The 20,408-nt window shown below is 40.5% G+C and overlaps 1 protein-coding gene across 6 annotated transcripts in view; it reads left to right on the top strand.

The window, feature by feature from the left end:
- The window catches only part of LOC132825897 (receptor-type tyrosine-protein phosphatase alpha-like), a 298,285-nt gene that overhangs the window by 184,668 nt on the left and 93,209 nt on the right, over positions 1–20,408 (top strand). For 5 of the 6 annotated variants that reach the window (XM_060841716.1, XM_060841555.1, XM_060841642.1 and 2 more), the window contains 4 exons: positions 8,483–8,519; positions 13,747–13,844; positions 15,543–15,671; positions 18,538–18,704. In XM_060841716.1, the coding sequence (XP_060697699.1) occupies positions 8,483–8,519; positions 13,747–13,844; positions 15,543–15,671; positions 18,538–18,704 (431 nt within the window). The remainder of the gene's footprint in view (positions 1–8,482; positions 8,520–13,746; positions 13,845–15,542; positions 15,672–18,537; positions 18,705–20,408) is intronic. The other variant, XM_060841887.1, reaches the window with a different exon arrangement.

The raw sequence follows: 20,408 nt of genomic DNA on the forward strand, positions 1-20,408 counted from the left end.
AATCATTCATCACTATACTTATGTTTGGCAAGTAGGCAAAATGTGGTCATTGGTTATATGTCAGCAATGTCAAATGTTTCATAAGTATTCATTGTTATCATGTTGCCTGGTTCACAGACCGTGTAGGGAAGAAAATACATTTAAAATTACAAGTTCTGGTAGATCCACAGTTATTAAAATCCATTCACATGAGTTCCCTGAGGTTAGTGTCCAACAAGTTTCCTGAGTGAGCCAGACCCAGTAGTTTTCCTTTTTGCAGAAAAGTGAAGGCTTCTTTCCAGCCTGCAACTTGGAGACAGCTGGAGGATCTGAGGCAGGCTCACAACTCACCTTGGAGTCATGCTGTCCCCCTGGAAGTCAAACAACAATCGACTTTGAATCTCTGATTTTGTATACTTCAATTCAACAAGGTCAGCATAGATATGGTTGGCCAAGGGGTCTGTTTCTACAGTGTGAATCTATAAGCTTTGATTTCAGTCATGTGACAAAGGTATCTCAGTTTTACAACTCATGTTAGTGAGATAATTGAAAGGTCTATATGTAAACAGAGCTGAAAATGTGTTGCTGGTTAAAGCACAGCAGGTCAGGCAGCATCCAAGGAACAGGAAATTCAACGTTTCGGGCCAGAGCCCTTCATCAGAAATTCCTGATGAAGGGCTCTGGCCCGAAACGTTGAATTTCCTGTTCCTTGGATGCTGCCTGACCTGCTGTGCTTTAACCAGCAACACATTTTCAGCTCTGATCTCCAGCATCTGCAGACCTCACTTTTTACTACTATATGTAAACAGTCTAATTTTATTTCCTTTATTAGAGTTTCCATTGCAACTGTAAAAATATTAATACACATTTTAACATAGAAGATATTGATGTTTTCATTTGTCCCAAGCTGGCTAAAAAAACAAAAGCTGGTCTTCAAGGTCTTTGTGTCAGCTTAAACTGCAGGAGGTCAGAAACTTGAGAGCGATGATCATGTGATCAACTTCAGCCATTCTGAGTCCAGCAAGATTGTACGTTTTTGGACAAATAGCCTCTTCCTTGAATCTTCATAAACTGTGTTTAGACTTTTCTTAGCTTCAAATAACCCCTTCAGGGGTGTAATCAACCATTTCTGATTAGGAAATTTCAAACTAAACTCTTTACACTGAAGTAATTTATTTCTTAGAGTTTAGACAACCTCCCTTATTCAGGAACAATTATCTTGCATATCTCGTTTCAGCTGGGATCTCTCCACCAAACGAAAAAATTACTTCTTACCTACCTTTAACATTTTCCCTCATAATTTTGTACTTGTCAAACTTGTCCCTGCCTTCTCCAGTCTCCTGTGCTCCAAGGTAAACAGCCCCAGCTATCCAACCTGTCATAACTAAAACTCTCTAGTTCAGGGAAATTCCTAGTAAATCTCCTCTACACTCCAGAACAATTGCATCCCACTTCTGATTCCAGAATTTCAGAGACTGTCATAGAACACTGCCAGTTTGCCTAACCAACATGTTATGCAGTTCAAGTATCACTTCCCAGTTGTTAAACTTTGTGCTTCAGCTAATAAAGGCAAGTATCTGTACACCTTCTTAACCACTTTATCAGTCTGCCTTGCTACCTTAAGACATGGTAGTCATGCTTACTGAGGTCCTTCTGATCCTTGATGCTTGCCAGGGTGCTACCATTCACTCTTGCCTGTTTGTCTGACCTAAGTGCATCATCTCACGCTTGTCCTGATTGAATTACATTTGCCACTGATTGCCCAACTGACATGTCTGTCTATATTCTTCTGTGATTTAAGGCTGTCCTCCTCACTATTTGCTGCTGGCTATCAGTCTCCCATGTGGGACTTTATCAAAAGCAAGTTGTTAGCAGAAGGAAAATTGCCTGATTCATAAATAGGCATTGTGAATATTTCACACAGCTTGAGACAGCCAATGTAGTCCCTTGTATATCTCTGGTTGCAATCTAATTTCTCAAACTTTGTCAAACCAGGAAATGTCTGTGGACCAGCTTTTAACATACATTGCCATATATTTGTAAACTTTTGTAATAAATAGAATTCCCTGGAACTGAAATTCCAGATGATTTTTAATAATCTGAGAAACTGGATCATTATTTTCAAGATCACTTTCCCAATAGTTGATACTTGTCTTAAGGAGAAATACAGGACAAGAACACTAGGCGGAGTTAAACATGAGGTCTAAATTTGTAAAGTACAGTACATAGACATTGAAAAACCGAAGCAGCATTAAATAGATGAGACAAAATAATCGAACAAGCGACATTTCAGATCAAAGCATAGCAGCCTGGCCATATGCAGTACTGAATGGTGCTAGCCAATTAAATAGCTAACACAAACATTCCCCTGCTTCCTAAATGGGGCAGGCCAGCATGTTGGTGCACATGACAAAGCTGAAGCTTTTGCAAACAACTTTACCCATTGTACATGATCCATATCAGTCTCCTCCTGACCTCCATAGCATCAGAGTTAACAGTCTTCAGTCAATACAATTTACAAAATTTGATGATTTACTGAACATACTGGATGTTACCAAACATATGGGTCCTGACAACATCGCAATAAAATTCTGAAGTCTTGTGGACTGTGTGGAGTTTGCACGTTCTCCCCGTGTCTGCGTGGGTTTCCTCCGGGTGCTCCGGTTTCCTCCCACAGTCCAAAGATGTGCGGGTCAGGTGACTTGGCCATGCTAAATTGCCCATAGTGTTAGGTAAGGGGTAAATGTAGGGGTATGGGTGGGTGGCGGGTCGGTGTGGACTTGTTGGGCCGAAGGGCCTGTTTCCACACTAAGTAATCTAGTCTTAAAAAAAAACTAACCTTTCCTCTGGCATGGACAGTATTTTGGTTGCAGAAAGGACGTTTGAGAACTTGTCTACTGAGGTAGTATGGGCTGAGGTTAGAAACCAGAACAGAGAGGTCACCCTGTTGGGAGTTTTCTACAGGCCTCCGAATAGTTCCAGAGATGTAGAGGAAAGGATAGCAAAGATGATTCTCGATAGGAGTGAGAGTGATAGGATAGTTGTTATGGTGGCTTTAACTTTCCAAATATTGACTGGAAATACCATAGAGTAAAAAGTGAGGTCTGCAGATGCTGGAGATCAGAGCTGAAAATGTGTTGCTGGTTAAAGCACAGCAGGTTAGGCAGCATCCAAGGAACAGGAAATTCGACGTTTCGGGCCAGAGCCCTTCATCATGAATGAGGAGAGGGTGCCAGGCAAGCTAAGATAAAAGGTAGGGAGGAGGGACTTGGAGGAGGGGTGACGGAGATGTGATAGGTGGAAGGAGGTCAAGGTGAGGGTGATAGGCCGGAGTGGGGTGGGGGCGGAGAGGTCAGGAAGAGGATTGCAGGTTAGGAGGGCGGTGCTGAGTTCAAGGGAATCGACTGAGACAAGGTGGGGGGAGGGGAAATGAGGAAACTGGAGAAATCCGAGTTCATCCCTTGTGGCTGGAGGGTTCCCAGGCGGAAGATGAGGCGCTCTTCCTCCAACCGTCGTGTTGTTATGTTCTGGCGATGGAGGAGTCCAAGGACCTGCATGTCTTCGGTGGAGTGGGAGGGAGAGTTAAAGTGTTGAGCCATGGGGTGGTTGGGTTGGTTGGTTCGGGCGTCCCAGAGGTGTTCTCTGAAGCGTTCTGCAAGTAGGCGGCCTGTCTCCGCAATATAGAGGAGCCACATCGGGTGCAGCGGATGCAATAGATGATGTGTGTGGAGGTGCAGGTGAATTTGTGGCGGATATGGAAGGATCCCTTGGGGCCTTGGAGAGAAGTAAGGGAGGAGGTGTGGGCGCAAGTTTTGCATTTACCATAGTCCAAGCACTTTAGATGGGTCACTTTTTGTCCCATGTGTGCAGGAGGTTTCCTGACACAGTATGTAGACAGGCCAACAAGGGACGAGACCACATTAGATCCGGTACTGGGTAATGAACCCAGCCACATGTTAGATTTGGAGGTAGGTGAGCACTTTGGTGATAGTGACCACAATTCAGTTGTGTTTTCTTTAGGGATGGAAAGAGTTAGGTATGTACCGCAGGGCAAGAGTTATAGCTGGGGGAAAGGCAATTACAATGCGATTAGGCAAGATTTAGGATGCATAAGCAATTGAAGGAAACTGCAGGGAATGAGCAAAATTGAAATGTGCAGCTTATTCAAGGAACAGCTACTGTGGGTCCTTGGTAAGTGTGTACCTATCAGGCAAAGAGGAAAGCTGTTGAGTGCAGGAGCCGTGATTTAACTAAGGAAGTTGAATCTCTTGTTAAGGCTTATATTATAATCAGATGTGAAGGCTCAGTTAGGGCACTTCAGAGATGCAGGCTAGCCAGGAAAGACCTAAAATAAGAGTTAAGAGCCAGGAGGGGACATGAGAAGTCGTTGGCAGATAGGAACAAGGAAAACCCTAAGATTTACTCTAGGTTTATCAGGAATAAAAGAATGACTCGAGTAAGATTAGGGCCAGTCAGGGGTAGTAGTGTTTAGTTGTGTCTGGAGTCAGAGGAGATGGGGGAAGTGCTAAATGAATATTTTTCATCCATATTCACACTAGAAAAAGTGTGTTGACAAGGAGAATACTGAGATACTGGCTACTAGACTAGATGGGATTGAGGTTCGCAAGGAGGAGATGTTAGCAATTCTGAAAGTGTAAAAATAAATAACTCCTCTGGGCCGAATGGGATTTATCCCCAGATTCTCTGAGAAGCCAGGGAGGAATTTGTAGAGCCTTTGGCTTTGATCTTTATGTCATCATTGTCTACAGAAATAGTGCCAGAAGACTGGAGGATAGCAAATGTTGTTCCTTTGTTCAAGATGGGGAGTAGAGACAACCCTGGTAATTATAGACCCATGAGTTTTACATTGGTTCTGGGTAAAGTGTTGGAAAAGGTTATAAGAGCTAGGATTTATAATCATCTAAAAAGGAATAAGCTGATTAGGGGTCGTAAACACAGTTTTTTGTAGGGTAGGTCATGCCTAACAAACCTTATTGAGTTCTTTGAGAAGGTAACTAAACAATGGATGTGGGTAAAGCGGTTGATGTGATGTATATGGATTTCAGTAAGGCATTTGATAGGGTTCCCCATGGTAGGCTATTGCACAAAATACAGAGGCATGGGATTGAGGGTGATTTAGCAGTTTTGATCAGAAATTGGCTTGAAAGAAGGTGGAGTGTGATGGCTAATGGGAAATGTTAATCCTGGAGTTTAGTTACTGGTGGTGTACCGCAAGGATCTGTCTTGGAGCCATTGCTGTTTGTTATTTTTCTAAACAACCTGGATGAGGGTGTAGAAGGATGGGTTAGTAAATTTACGGATGACATTGAGGTTGATAGAGTTGTAGAGAGTGCATAAGGATGTTGTAGGTTACAGAGGGACATAGATTAACTTCAGAACTGGGCTGAGAAGTGGCAAATGGAGTTTAGTGTGGAAAAGTATGAGGTGATTCATTTTGGAAGGTGCAACAGAACTGCAGAGTACTGTGCAAATAGTAACGTTCTTGATAGTGTAGTTGAGGGATCTTGGTGTCCATGTACCTAGATCCCTGAAAGTTGCCACCCAAGTTAATAGGGTTGTTAAGAAGGCATACGGTGTGTTGGCTTTTATTAGTGGAGGGATTGAGTTTCGGAACCATGTGTCAAGCAGATGTACAACTCTGGTGCGGCCACACCTAGAATATTGTATATAGTTCTGGTCACTGCATTATAGGAAGGATGTGGAAGCTTTAGAAAGGGTTCAGAGGAGCTTTACTAGTATGCTGCCTAGTATGGATGGAAGGTCTAATGAGGAAAGGCTGATGGGCTTCTTTACTCAGAGAATGGACCAACCCTATCCTTCAAATAATGCGGTGACCAGAACTGTACGTAATACTCCAAATGCAGCTGCACCAGAGTTTTATACAGCTGCAGCATGACCTCATGGCTCCAAAACTCAATCCCTCTACTAATGAAAGCTAACACACTGTATGCCGTCTTAACAACCCTATCAATCTGGGTGGCAACTATGTACACAGACACAGAGATCTCTCTGCTCATCGACACTATCAAGAATCTTACCATTAGCCCAGTACTCTTCATTCCTATTGCTCCTTCCAAAGTAAATTGCCTCACATTTTTCCTCATTATCTCCATTTGGCACAGGTCTGCAGCTTATCTATGCCCTTCTGTAACCGACAACATCCTTCTACACTATCTACAACTCTATCAACCTCAGTGTCATCCTCAAATTTGCTAGCGCGTCCTTCTACACCCTCATCCAGGTTGTTTATAGAATGACAACCAGCAGTGAACCCAAAACAAATCCTTGTGGTGCACCACCAGTAACTAAACTCCAAGATGAACATTTCCCATCAACCACCACTCTGTCTTCTTTCAGCAAGCCAATTTCTGATCCAAACCACTAAGTCACCCTCAATCCCATGCCTCTATATTTTGTGCAATAGCCTAGCATGGGGAACCTTAGCAAACACTTTACTGAAATCCATACACACATCATCAATTGCTTTACCCTCATCACCTGTTTGGTGACCTTCTCAAAGAACTCAATAAGGATTGTGAGGCATGACCTATCGTTCACAAAACAGTATTGATGATCCCTAAACAGCTTATTCCTTTCTAGGTGATTAAAAATCCTACCCCTTATAACCTTTTCTAACATTTTATCCACAACCAAAGTAAAGCACACTGATCTATAATTACCAGGGTTTTTCTTCCCTCCTTGAACAAGGGAACAACATTTGCGATCCTCCAGTCTCTTTTGACAGGATGCCCAGTGTACATTTCTCTTTGTGGAAAGGATTAGAAATATGAGGCAAACTTTTAAAATAGGTGGTCTTTAAGAACAGGAGGAATTTTTTTTCAGTGAGGGATGTCTAGCTATGGAATACTGGTCACCTGGGGGAGATGGAAATAGTTATTGAATACTTCTCTTTCAGAGAAAAATTGATTCATGACCATTAAAGGAGGAGTTGGGTATTAGGATAGGAAGAAACGTGGGGTTTCGGCCACTGTCAGATCATTCATGATCTTGTTGAACAGCTATGCAGGGTTGATGAATCAAATGGCAACCAATTGTTCTAATATGTATGTTTGTGATGATAACACCCCTGGTAAAATTGAAGTTGCTGGGAATTGTGACATGTGCAATGTTTGATATTGCACCTGGCACAAAAGGATAGTTACGCTTGTTGGAGGCCAGTCATCTTCGCCCTATTAGGTGTAAGTGCTTAATTGCCTTTTTAGTATCTGCATAATCAGTTGCTGAGTAACATTTATGCTCATACAAATTATAAGAGTAAAGAGAAGCATTTCTCATCATAGTAATCCAAGCTGTACTCTTCCAGATATTTTCAGTCCTCTGTTTCTTTGGGAGCAGAATTTATAATCTTTCCTTAATTAGCATAAGAGTATTTTGATCAAACGTCCTACCAGACCATAGGGCTGTTTTGTTATTAGCGCAAAACAATTTGGTGATGTTTTAATCTGAGATTAATCACACCTCAGACGAGGTGACTGTCCTTCAGGATAACCTCACCTGGTGCAGTAATTGGACCCACATTTGCATCATTCTCCATCACAACTACTGAGCTAATACTTTGATTAACAGTCTGATTTTTAGCATAAAACAAAGAAGTAAAGTTGGTGGCAGGTTTGAATAAGGGTTAAAATGTTTTGAAAACAATTGTTGTACAATTTCTTCTGTTTGCCATGGACTTTCTCATGGCTTGCTCTTGTTATGGCAAAATGAGGGCTTTAGGGAAATGAAAATGTGTTGTTGGTTAAAGCACAGCAGGTTAGGCAGCATCCTAGGAACAGGAAATTCGACGTTTCGGGCCAGAGCCCTTCATCAGGAATGAAGGGCTCTGGCCCGAAATGTCGAATTTCCTGTTCCTAGAATGCTGCCTAACCTGCTGTGCTTTAACCAGCAACACATTTTCAGCTCTGATCTCCAGCATCTGCAGACCTCACTTGTTACGCTTTAGGGAAATGTCTGTTTTGTGGGAAGAAAACTCTGGTGCAGCTGCACTTGGAGTATTACGTACAGTTCTGGTCACCGCATTATACAAAGGATAGGGTTGGTCCATTCTCTGAGTAAAGAAGCCCATCAGCCTTTCCTCATTAGACCTTCCATCCATACCAGGCATTATACACATAGAGCCAACAAAAATTGGTGCAAGGTTTTTGTGAATTGCCTAACATTCTCAATCCTTTGGTAAATTTCAGTAATCGATGCATTGACTGCTTTCACTTCATCGAATTTGATGAATTAGTCAATTCTACTCTTCCTCCATTGCCTTTCTTTCCATAGAGTGAATTCAATTGTTGCATTTAGAATGAACCGGTTTAGTTATTAATTACAATTGTCAGTTTGTAGTTGTATTGTACACTAGTACACTGCATCTCACAAGATTGTTATTTATTTGGGGATGAGACATAACGGACGTCTGCATGATTTTTTGTTACATCAATACCTAGTAATGTTCATCTTTTATTTTTAAAAGGGCTATCAAGAGAAAAACAAGTTTATAGCAGCTCAAGGTAAATCATAAACATATTCAAATGTAAACAATTTTTCAATATGTAATTTCCTGCATGTAATTCTGTCTGTTATTGAAATGCTGAGTGAATGATTGGTCTTGAATACCTCCTAAGGTCTATTGCATCTCAGTTGCCAGCCTTCAGCCAATTCAACTCAGTCTACTTGTAATCAAGAAACAGTTGAAGGTACTAGATCCTCTTAAAAATTACAACACCAGGTTATAGTCCAACAGGGAAGGAGCAGCACTCCAAATGCTAGTACTTCCAAATAAACCTGTTGAACTCTCATCCGATGTTGTGTGATTTTTAACTTTGTTCACCACAGTCCAACACTGGCACCTCCACATCAGTACTAGATACTGGAAATCCTGTGATTCCCTGACAACATTTTGGCAGTAATACTGAAAACTTGTGCTCAAAATCTAGCTGAGGCCCTAACCAAGCTATTCTAGCACAATTACAATATTGGTTCTACTCAGTAATATTCAAAATTATTCAAGTATATCCTGATCAGAAAAAGGCTGGAAAGCCTCAACCCAGCTAGTCACCATTCCATCAATATATTCTTGATCATCAGCAAAGTGATGGAAAATGTTATAGCAGCACTACTAAGTGGCACTTGGTGAACAATTCCCTGCTTACTGATTTTCAGTTTGGCTTCCTCCAGCCACACTCAGCTCCTAACCCCATTACAGCCTTGGTTAAACCATGGACAAAAGAGTTAAACTCCAGAGGGAATGGTAAGATGACTGACCTTGATATCCAGATAGCATTTGACAAAGTATGCATTATGGAGTCAGTGGGGATCAAGGCAAAAAGTAAGACCATTTTGCCAATCATTTCAGGTGCAAAATATCACTGCAGGGGCTCCTCAAGATTGCCTCCTAGGCATAAACATCTTTAACGTCTTCACGAATGGTCTTCTGACCATCATTAAGTCTAAAGTGGGGATGTTTGCTAATGATTGTTCAGGACTATTCACAACTCCTCACACACTGAAACAGGCCAAATACAACAACAACTACACAACAAAAACCAAAAGGACTGTGGATGCTGTAAATCAGAAACAAAAACAGAAATTGCTGGAAAAGCTCAGCAGATCTGGCAGCATCTATGAGGAGAAATCCGAATTAACATATTGGAGGGTCTGGTGATCCTTCTTCAGATCTAGACAATACTGTGACTATAAGAGCAAGTCAGATGTTGGGAATTCTTTGGCAGCCAACTCATTTCCTGACTCCTGAAAGGATGTCCACTACCTACAAACAGAAGTTAGGAGTGTGTTGGAATACTGTGTTTTCTAATTTGCTGGAGGAGTGTAGCTCTAACAATCCTCAAAAAGCTTATCACCAACTAGGACAAACAGCCTACTTGATTGACACCATATTTGAAACCTTCAGCATTCATTCCCTCCACCATTGACATACAGTTTCAGTGTGTACTATCAACAAGATACTTTGCAGCTCCTGAAGTAGCACTTTCCAATCCTGTGATCTGTACTGGCTGAAAGGATAAGGGCAGAGAGATGTGGAAACACCACTACCTGCAAGCACTCCTCCAAGTCTCACACTGTCCTGGCCTCAGGTGGTTTGCCAGGTTGATTCCAGGGCTGAAAGGACTATCATTCACAGTGGTTTTATAGCTTAAGCTTGCACTTTCTGAAGTTCAGAAGAATGAGGAGGGATCTGCTTCACGTATATAAAATGCTAAAGAGGATTGATAAAGTGGATGTTGAACAGATGCTCCCCCTTGTGGGACAGTCTCGAACAAGAAATCACAGAGTGAGAGGAAGTAGGTTTAAAACTGAAATGAGGAGAAATTCCTCTCAGAGGGCCATGAATCGGTGGAACTCACTGGTCTGGAGTGTAGTAGAGGCAGAATCAATCAATAGATTCAAGAAAGAAATAGATATGTTTCTAATGAAGAGCGGGATAAAGGACTATGGGGACCAGCAGGAAAATGGAGTTGAGACTAGGATAAAATCAGCCATAATCATGTTAAATGGCGGAGCAGGCTTGAGTGCTGAATTGCCTAACTCTGCTCCGAATTCTTATGTCCTATGTTTCTATGAACTGTACAAGTCGTTCTACTGTAATATGCATTTTGTTAACGCGAATTTGCTGTAACACAAATGAACCTGACAAATTGGGGACACTTTCTAAAACACAAAGGTTTAAAATGGTGGGTGGCACGGTGGCACAGTGGTTAGCACTGCTGCCTCACAGCGCCAGAGACCGGGGTTCAATTCCCGCCTCAGGTGACTGTCTGTGTGGAGTTTGCACATTCTCCCCGTGTCTGCGTGGATTTCTTCCGGGTGCTCCGGTTTCCTCCCACAGTCCAAAAATGTGCAGGTTAGGCGAATTGGCCATGCTAAATTGCCCATAGAGTTAGGTGTAGGGGTAAATGTAGGTGAATGGGTCTGGGTGGGTTGCTCTTCGGAGGGTCAGTGTGGACTTGTTGGGCCGAAGGGCCTGTTTCCACACTAAGTAATCTAATCTAATCTAATGTAAAATATGTGTTGGCTGATACACAATTACATTGCCAACACTTAAATAGTTGTGTGTAGAGCACGATTTTTCTACAGTGCAGTGTTGCAAAAGAACACAATCATTGTTTTAAAGAAGAACTACCTGTATTGCTATACCTTCAGTGTCAATTGGTCAAAAATCCTGGAACTGCCTCCTTAACAGCACTCTAACGTAGCTCCCTAACATGAATTTGTGGTTCAAGAAGACAGCTGACCATCCTCTCAAATTCAATTACAGGTAGACAGAAATTAAAAGAAAATAAACTTAAAATGGTAAATTGTTTAAGTTAGCTGCCTTATCTACCTATATGTTATTTGTTTGATTTATAGAATACGGTGTTATAGCACAGAAGGAGGCTATTCATCCCATCATATATAAAGCTATTTGGCTAGTTCCATTTTTCTGCTGTTCCCCCATTGCCCTATGTTTTCTTCTCTTCAGATAATTATTTACTTTCATTTTAAAAGCCACAAGTGAATCTGGCTCTGCCTACCCCTCTGGTAGTGTAATCAGAATGCTAATTGTGTGTTGCGCAAAATCATTGTGTTGTGTTAAATTTGCTTGAAATCAAATAATACGGAAGTAATAAAACTCAAATTCAAAACATTTGAAAACTCATAAATAATCAAACAGAGTCACTGCAGTTTCATGAAACAAAAATCATGCTGACTAATTTCTTAGAGATTTTCAACTATTTCTCAACAAGAGTGGAACCAGCAAGTGTGTTGTATTTGGACTTGACAACAGGTTAAGTCGTAAGGTAAGAGCGCATGGTGTTGGAGGTAATGTATTGGCGTCCATAGAGAATTGGAAACAGCTAGTTGAAAGTTTCTTTCTTTCAGGTTATCAACTTGTAACCAGTGGGGTTCCACAGTGATCAATATTGGGGCTGTAACTGTTTACAGTATACAGTTTATTAATGATTTGTAGGGAGGAAGCAAATGTACTGTAGCCAGGTTTGTAAACTACACAGAAATACAGGCTGTTCTGCTATAACATGCATTTTTTCAGTGTGAGTTGCCTATAATGCAATTGACGAATTGTGGATTTTGTTTGGATAACACTGATATAGCAATTTTCTATAAGCAATCTTCTGCAGTGTGATTTTCTATAACAGTTTTCCATATAGCACTAGGTTGCTGAGGAACACAACTGTTGTGTTGTAGCAGAATAGCCTGTAGGTGGAATGGCAGATTGCAAAAGGGAATCGAGTAGTTTACAGAGAGACATTGGTAGATTAAGTAAGTGGGCAAAATATTGGTATAATGGTATATGATGTGGGAAAAGGTGAAGTTCATTTTTGAAGGGAGAGTAAAAGGCAATATCATTTAAATAGAGTCATAGAGATGTACAGCACGGAAACAGACCAACTTGTCCATGCCAACCAGATATCCCAACCCAATCTAGTTTCACCTGCCAACACCTGGCCCATATCCCTCCAAACCCTTCCTATTCATATACTCATCCAGATGTCTTTTAAATGTTGCAATTGTACGAGCCTCCTCCACTTCCTCTGGCAGCTCATTCCTTACACGTACCACCCTCTGTGTGAAAAAGTTGCCTTTTAGGTCTCTTTTATATCTCTCCCTAAACCTCTAGTTCTGGACTCTCCTGACCCCAGGGAAAAGATTTTGTCTACTTATCCTATCCATGCTCCTCATGATTTTATAAACCTCTAAAAGGTCATCCCTCAGCCTCCAGGGAAAACAGCCCTAGCTTATTCAACCTAATCCCTATAGTTCAAATCCTCCAACCCTGGCAACATCCTTGTAAATCTTTTCTGAACCCTTTCAAATTTCACAACATCTTTTCAATAAGAAGGAGACCAGAATTGCACGCCATATTCCAGCAGTGGCCTAACCAATTTCCTGTACAGCCACAATATGACCTCCCAACTCTAGTTACAACACAAAGGGAGATGTGCAAGACACAAAGGTAGTATACAGTCACAACAGGTAATCAGCCAGCCTAATGGAAGTTGGCCCTTATTTTTCCGGGGTTGAGGTATAAGAGTAGGCAAGTCTTACTGCAATTGTACGAAGTGTCGGTGAGGTCACATGGAGTACTGTGAGCAATGTTGGTCCCTTAGTTACGGAAAGGTATCAATTCATTGGAGGCAATTTAGAGAAGATTCACCCTAGTATGGAGGGATTGTCTTCTGAGCAAAAGCTAAACGGGTTTCTGACTCCACTCACTGGAGTTTAGAAGAATGAGAGGTAATGCCATTGAAACATAAAGGATTTGCAAGGAGCTTCACAGGGTAAATGCTGAGATGATTTTTCCCCTTATGGGCAAATCTAGGATGAGAGGGTATAGTCTCAGAATGACAATTTAAGACTGAGATGAAGAAAAATTTCTTCTGAGAGGATGGTGAATCTTTGAAACCCCTAGCCACAGAGCTGTGGGTGCTGAATCCTTATGTGTATTTAAGGCTGAGGTAGATATTTGATCAATACAGGTGTCGAGGGTTACGAGGATAACGCAGGAAAGTGGAAATGGGAAGTGTCTGATCAACCATTATCCTATAGAATGACAGAGCAGGCTTGAGGGGCTGGATGACCTATTCCTGTTCGTGTTCTGATTCCCATTTACCTTAACTATCTTATTTTCACTGAGAGATTGGAAATAACAAATTGGAGATTGTAAAATAAAAAGACATGGTGGATAATTTATGCTGTTTCCTTTCAATTATGTTTCAGGACCAAAGGAAGAAACTGTGAATGATTTCTGGAGGATGATATGGGAGCAAAACACAGCAACAATTGTCATGGTGACAAACCTAAAAGAGAGAAAAGAGGTAATGTTATTTGACATCAGTGATGCATTTCACGTGAGAAAAATATGCCCTTTTTTCGACTTGTCTCAGTCAAAGAGAGATACCTGAGGAGGTACGTTATCTAAAGACATTAAACGCAGATAAAACATGTATAAAATGAACAAATAAGCAAACTGTACATAGTCCTGAGACCAACAAACAGATCATTCTTACTTTCTGTATACAGAAAAGTTTACTCCTTGTATCAAAGTTCATTTTCTGGAAAACTGGATTTGTTGTGAGCATTCTAAGGGCAAGCTTTGATTAAAGTAGTAATTACCATGTATTTTTCTTTGGGATCTTTGGCTTGCATACTTGGTATCATGCTCACACTGAAATTCATAGCCGTATCACTCAGTTATGTAATAAACAAAATGTCTTTTTAGTTTTTCCACAGCATGTTCCTGATGAATGCCATTTGTGTTGCTACTGCATAGTAACAGCATGAAATGGCTGGCTTCACTTGTTGCTCAATTTGATAGTCTCGTCCCAGTACTTAACGTCTTGAGAAATAAATTTAAAAATAACAGATGAGTTGGCTAGATGGCTAGTGTAGTTCAGAATAATATCACTGCACTGACATGGCTTCAGTTCCTATTCAAATTAGGGTAGACTTGGAACTTGCTTCCAACACTGACCAGAGCTGCCAAGAAAAACTGATCAGGATCAACAATCAGCAGACAATAATTAGGCCAGAATTTCTGAAATGGATTTCAAGTTTCACTTTGTCCAATAGCAGCATTCATCCACTTGACAGCATTACAAATTTTATAATTAAGTGTTCAGAATTAGATTAAATATCAGTTGTAATTTAATGTGTTTATCAAAAAGGGGAAATGTTTATTAGAACACATAACATGTCAGCAATGGACAAGTGACCAAAATAGAAAAAGATACGACTTGCATGTAATTATTTATCAAAAGTACCTAATATCTGGAAAGCTATGCCGTTAAAACATATGGAAGAATATCCAATCCAACAAATCAAGCTGAACTTCTTGAAACCATTGTTGGTAAGTTTGAGGTTTACACAGTTCTAAATACCCTATTTAAAAGCACTAATCAAAGAAAAAATGTTCCAAAATTGATGCTAGCCTTTATGATTTTTCATAATTACCTGTTTTCACCTTTCTCACTGGACACGTCAGTTCCATTGACAAAATCAAATCTCTAGACTTTGTCTTTAAGTGAGAGTTTCCACATTGAATACAAATGAGATATTCAAGTTGGCTGCATTCATGGCAGAATTTGACATCTGTCATTAGAAATTAGTGATCAAAAATTGGGCCAACATTTCAGAAACACTATCTGCATTTTTGCCTTCTCATCCAGGGAATATTTACATATTCTTATGTCTGTAATTCAGCAAAATGCATAAAACTATTGAAAAAACTTCGAATAAATGAATCTGGGTCAATTTAGTGCTGAAAGGTGTATCTCGAAGCCTGATTTGAAACTGCATTGTTTGGGCAATTCTCTCTTCTGAAAGAGTTGATTTTCATCTTTTTTTCTCCTGTGCGAGCTCAGACTGTAAATTGGGAATTATTTGACCTGATTGCAGTCACAACAGCACCAACCCCCTAGGTTATATTCAGCTTTGATTAAAGAAATAATTACCGAGTATTTTTCTTCTGAAATCTTAACAACTCAATGTCATAAATACTCTGATTTTTGTTTTAGTGCAAATGTGCCCAATACTGGCCAGACCAGGGATGTTGGACATATGGGAACATCCGAGTGTCTGTGGAAGACATGATGGTACTAGTGGACTACACCATTCGCAAGTTCTGTATTCAGCAAGTAAGTCTTGTAAGTTCGTTTGGTTCTATTTCTAGATGTGAAAATACTCTTAAATTAATTTTGACTTGTTTCACTTGACAACTGTGTTTTCAATGACTGGAAAGCATTTAAATGCTTATTAATCAGAATTATGTACAGGGTTCATGAAACATTGAATTGATATAGAATGTTAGAATAATTCATTCTGGCCACCATTAATATCTTAACTGGCTGTTCCTTCATCTCATAGAACCATAGACCTCCTTCCCTTCTGCAAGACTGTATTGATGAATCATGCCAGAGCTGGCTTTTTGAAGGTGCCATCCAAATTGTTTCACTCCTGTGTCCTTTGCTCATAACAGTGCTAGTTTCCCCATCACCCATCCTTTCATTTCTCAGTTTCTACTGGGTTTTTTTCACCATTGTTTATGATGGTGCATTTCAGATAGTAGTTTACAGTCTAAAAGCAAAAATAATCTCCAACCACTACCAGCTATGTTTTGCCAATTATTTTAAATCTGTAGTGTCTACAATATTCAGCATTTAATTTGCACAAGATGTTTGGAAATTTGGTATTTTCTGTTTCAATGGGACAAGGATGCAGTTGCATTGTGACTGTTAGTGGACTAATAACTCCAGAAGAATACACTCAAAGCCACCTGTATCAGTAAAAGTGATTGTGAAACTTGTTTTGGAAGCTGGAGATCTGAAATAAAAACAGAACTTGCTAGAAGAACTCAGCAGGTCTGACAGCATTTGCAGAGATAAGCAAAGTTAATGTTTTGACTCTGATATGACTTTCCTTCAGAACCCACAGATTATTTTAGAATGATCAATTAATACTTCACGGATGCATTAATATCTTTTTAATGAAGGAAACTTGTTGTTTTATGTCACTTCGGCCCATATATCCCTCTGGTCTCCTAATTCACTCTTAACTGCCCTCTGAAGTAATCAAGTAAGTCATTTGCTAGAGGAAGGTAGCCCACAAACACCACCTTACACCAACTAGAGAAGAAAATGCCGACCTGGGGAGAAAACAGAGGTGCCAAGAATGAAATTTCAAAATTGAATGCAGGTTTTAGGAGTATTTGAGAACCTAAACAATATGCACTATTTTTAAAGTTACATCAAAGATAGAGCCTTGATAAGTTGCAAAATAGGTATCTTATACAACACATTGTTGGACAAAGTAATTTTATGCCAGATTATCAATTCAGGATAAAGCATGATACTGGGGTGGCACAGTGGCTCACTGGTTAGCACTGCTGCCTCACAGTGCCAGGGACCCGGATTGATTCCAGCCTCAGAATGTATGGAGTTCGCACATTCTCCCCGCGTCTGTGTAGGTTTCCTCTGGGTGCTCCGGTTTCCTCCCAGAGTCCAAAGGTGTGCAGGTTTGGTGAATTGGCAGTGCTAAATTGCCCATAGTGTTCAGAGATGTGTAGGTTGGGTGCAATAGGTATGGGGAAATGGGTCTGGGTGGTTACTCTTTGGAAGCTTGGTGTGGATTTGATGGACCGAAGGGCCTGTTTCTACATTGTAGGGATTCTATACCAAAAAGGTGTATGTTGAAAGGAAAATATAGCAATAGCTTCTTTACTCAAAGAATGATCAGCACTTAAAGTTGTCTCTCTTGGTAGAAGATTAGGGACAGAAGATTTACAATCTTTTGAAGAGTCAGGTGCTTAGTATTTTTAATCAGAAATTCTAGATGTGAGAGTTGAAATGGGCCGAATAGTTCCTGTGATTGGAAGTCTCATAGTTGAAGCATGCCACAGCAAAAGTTATTACTGTAAATAAAAGTTCATGGTATAGGAGTTATATATAAAATTGAAGCTTGGGTAGCTGACAGGAAAATTGGCATAATTACTTCATTTTCTGGTTGGCAAGAAATAACGAGTGGTGTACCACAGTGATAGGGCTTCTAAACTTCTTAGAGTTTATATAAATGACTTAGATGAAGAGACTGAAGATACGTTTACCAAAATTTGCTCTTGCAACAAAGATAGGTAGGAACATTTTGGCGGTAAAGATAAAGCATGTAACCTATGGCTGGAGAGTGGGACTAGCTGGCTAGCTCTTCAGGGGGTAAATACATATACAATGGGTCAACTGACCTGTGAAGTTTTATGGTTCTAGATATGGGAGATTGTGAAGTTCTGAGGGACCTGAGTCTTCATGTATGAATCACAAAAGATTAGTATAAAGCTAGAGCAATTATGAAAGCTAAAAAAAAAGTTCTTATTAAATATAGGGGGAATTGAACAATACTAGGAAGGTTATTCAGTTATACAGAGCAATGGTCAGACCACACGAATTGGAAAAGTTTAGAGGAATATGGGCCAAACGCATGCAAGTCGGACCAGTGGCATTTGGGAAACCTGGTTGACACGGACAAGTTGGACCCAAAGATCAGTTTCTGTGCTGTGTGACTCTATGACTCTGTAACGTCTGGAGTGCTGTGCGATGCCTTGGACTCCTTAATCAAAAGAGGATAGAAATATGTTGAAATCAATTCAGAGAAAAGTTTACAAGACCAGTATCTAGAATGGGCAAACTGTCTTATAAGGAAAGGTTGGACAGGCTAGATTTGTATCAAGAGTTAGAGGTAACTTGTTGAAATGAACAAGATCTTCAGTGTCTTTGGAACTCAGTTTTCCTCAAAAAAGGTGTCTATGGAGAGCCTTTGAATATTTTTAAGGCAAAGGTTGATGGGGATGAAAAGTTTATTGGAGCTATTCAGAATGTGGAACAATCAAATCAGCCATGATCATACTGGATGATGGAGCAGGCTCAAGGAGTCCAGTAGCCTACTCGTGCTCCTAAATCATATGTTCTGTCTTGTGTACTTTGCTAACATTCAGCAATTTATTTTAACCTTCCATCTCTGTAGGTAGGAGATGTAATGAATAAGAAGCCTCAGCGATTGGTTACTCAGTTCCATTTTACCAGTTGGCCTGACTTTGGAGTTCCATTTACCCCAATTGGTATGCTAAAATTTCTAAAGAAGGTGAAGACCTGTAACCCATCCTTTGCGGGTGCCATAGTTGTACATTGCAGGTCAGTATGTTTTTAAATTGGTGTTCTGTAGATTTCTGTTTTGACAGTTGGAAAAGGATTCACAATTGCTTAAACCTTTCTTCTTTCACTTGTTGCATGGCAGTGGAGTAAGGGTGGAGAGAAGGAAAAGGTGTTGAGTTTTGTGCACAAATGCAAGTAATGTAAGAAATGAAGCTAATTTGAAAAAAAAATAAGGACTTGCATTGAAATGGCATTTTCACTACTAATGGAAGTTTCAAAGTGCTTTACAGACAATTAATGACTTTTTGAAGTATTGTAACGTAGGAAATATGACATCAATGTGCACACACCATCAACAACTCTCTCAGATAGCATGGTGATGGTGACCAAATAAACTATTACCCTGCTTCCTTTTGAAACTGTCCTCAAGATCTATTCCATCTATCATCCATGAGAGGCCATACAGGGTTTTGGTATAATGTCTACCTTGAAAAATGACCCTTTCAAGCAGTGCAGCACTCTCTTAATACTGCACTGGACTGTCAGTCTTGATGTTTGTGTTTTAGCCTTGTGTGGGATTTGAACCAGTAACTTTGAGTCAAAGACTATCACCTGAGGCACTTCTGACTCTCATCAGTTGGAAATACAAATTTAGCCTGAAGGCTGTGATGTAACCATGTGTCGTGCAGGGAAGTTGTGGCATAGTGGTGGGGAACGTGCTGAGATAGTGGGAATGTCACTGGACTAGTAACCAGACACCCAGATTAGTCTTTGGGGGCACAACTTCAAAGTCCACCTTGGCAGCTGGTGGAAATTAAAGTAAGTTAATCATAAGCAAAACTTACTCTCAGTATTGGTGACCGTGAAATCACCTTTGATTGCCATAAAAACCCATTTGGCTCACTCATGCCCTTTAGAGAAGGAAATGCACTGTCATTATCTGAATTGGCTTTCATGTAATTCCAGACTTACAGCAATGTGGTTGACTTTCAAGTGCCCTCTGCCACTTAGTTATACCCAGTTGATGCAAACTCAAAATGGAATGGCATTAGATGGGCCGTATTCGTTGACCTAGGCACCAGAAACAACAACTATGCACCCAGCTTACTAACATCTGAAGGATTGTGCCAAAATTGGGAAGGCTGTTCCACAGACTATATCTCAGAGATACACCTTACAGACAATGATTAGATACCCCTGGATAAGTCCTGTCCCACCAGTAGGATAGAGTCACCCAAGGTAACAGACTTGTGGAGGCTGGTACAATTGCAACATTTAAAAGACATTTGGATGGGTATATGAATGGGAAGGGTTTGGAGGGATATGGGCTGGGTGCTGGCAGGTTGGACTAGATTGGGTTGGGATGTCTGGTTGGCATGGATGAGTTGGACCGAAGGGTCTGTTTCCATGCTGTACATCTCTATGACTCTAAGTCATGTACAGTAGTTGGGAAGGAAGTTCTATGGTAGAACCTCAAATTATATGCTGCATCCACAAACTTCATGGTTTCAAATCAAATATGGACAAAAGTATCTTGCCAACTACAATCTGCTCTACCCTCTCAACTCCCAATCCCAAAGCAACTTTGTCCAAAGAAGAGAGATTGGCAAACTTGGCTGTCTATGCTGTCTAGAATTTCAAAATTTGGAGATGCCGGTGCTGGACTGGGGTGTACAAAGTTAAAAATCACACAACACCAGGTTATAGTCCAACAAGTTTAATTGGAAGCACACTAGCTTTAGG

Source organism: Hemiscyllium ocellatum, chromosome 1 (genome assembly GCF_020745735.1).
Source record: "Hemiscyllium ocellatum isolate sHemOce1 chromosome 1, sHemOce1.pat.X.cur, whole genome shotgun sequence".
In the NCBI taxonomy this organism is placed as follows: domain Eukaryota; kingdom Metazoa; phylum Chordata; class Chondrichthyes; order Orectolobiformes; family Hemiscylliidae; genus Hemiscyllium; species Hemiscyllium ocellatum.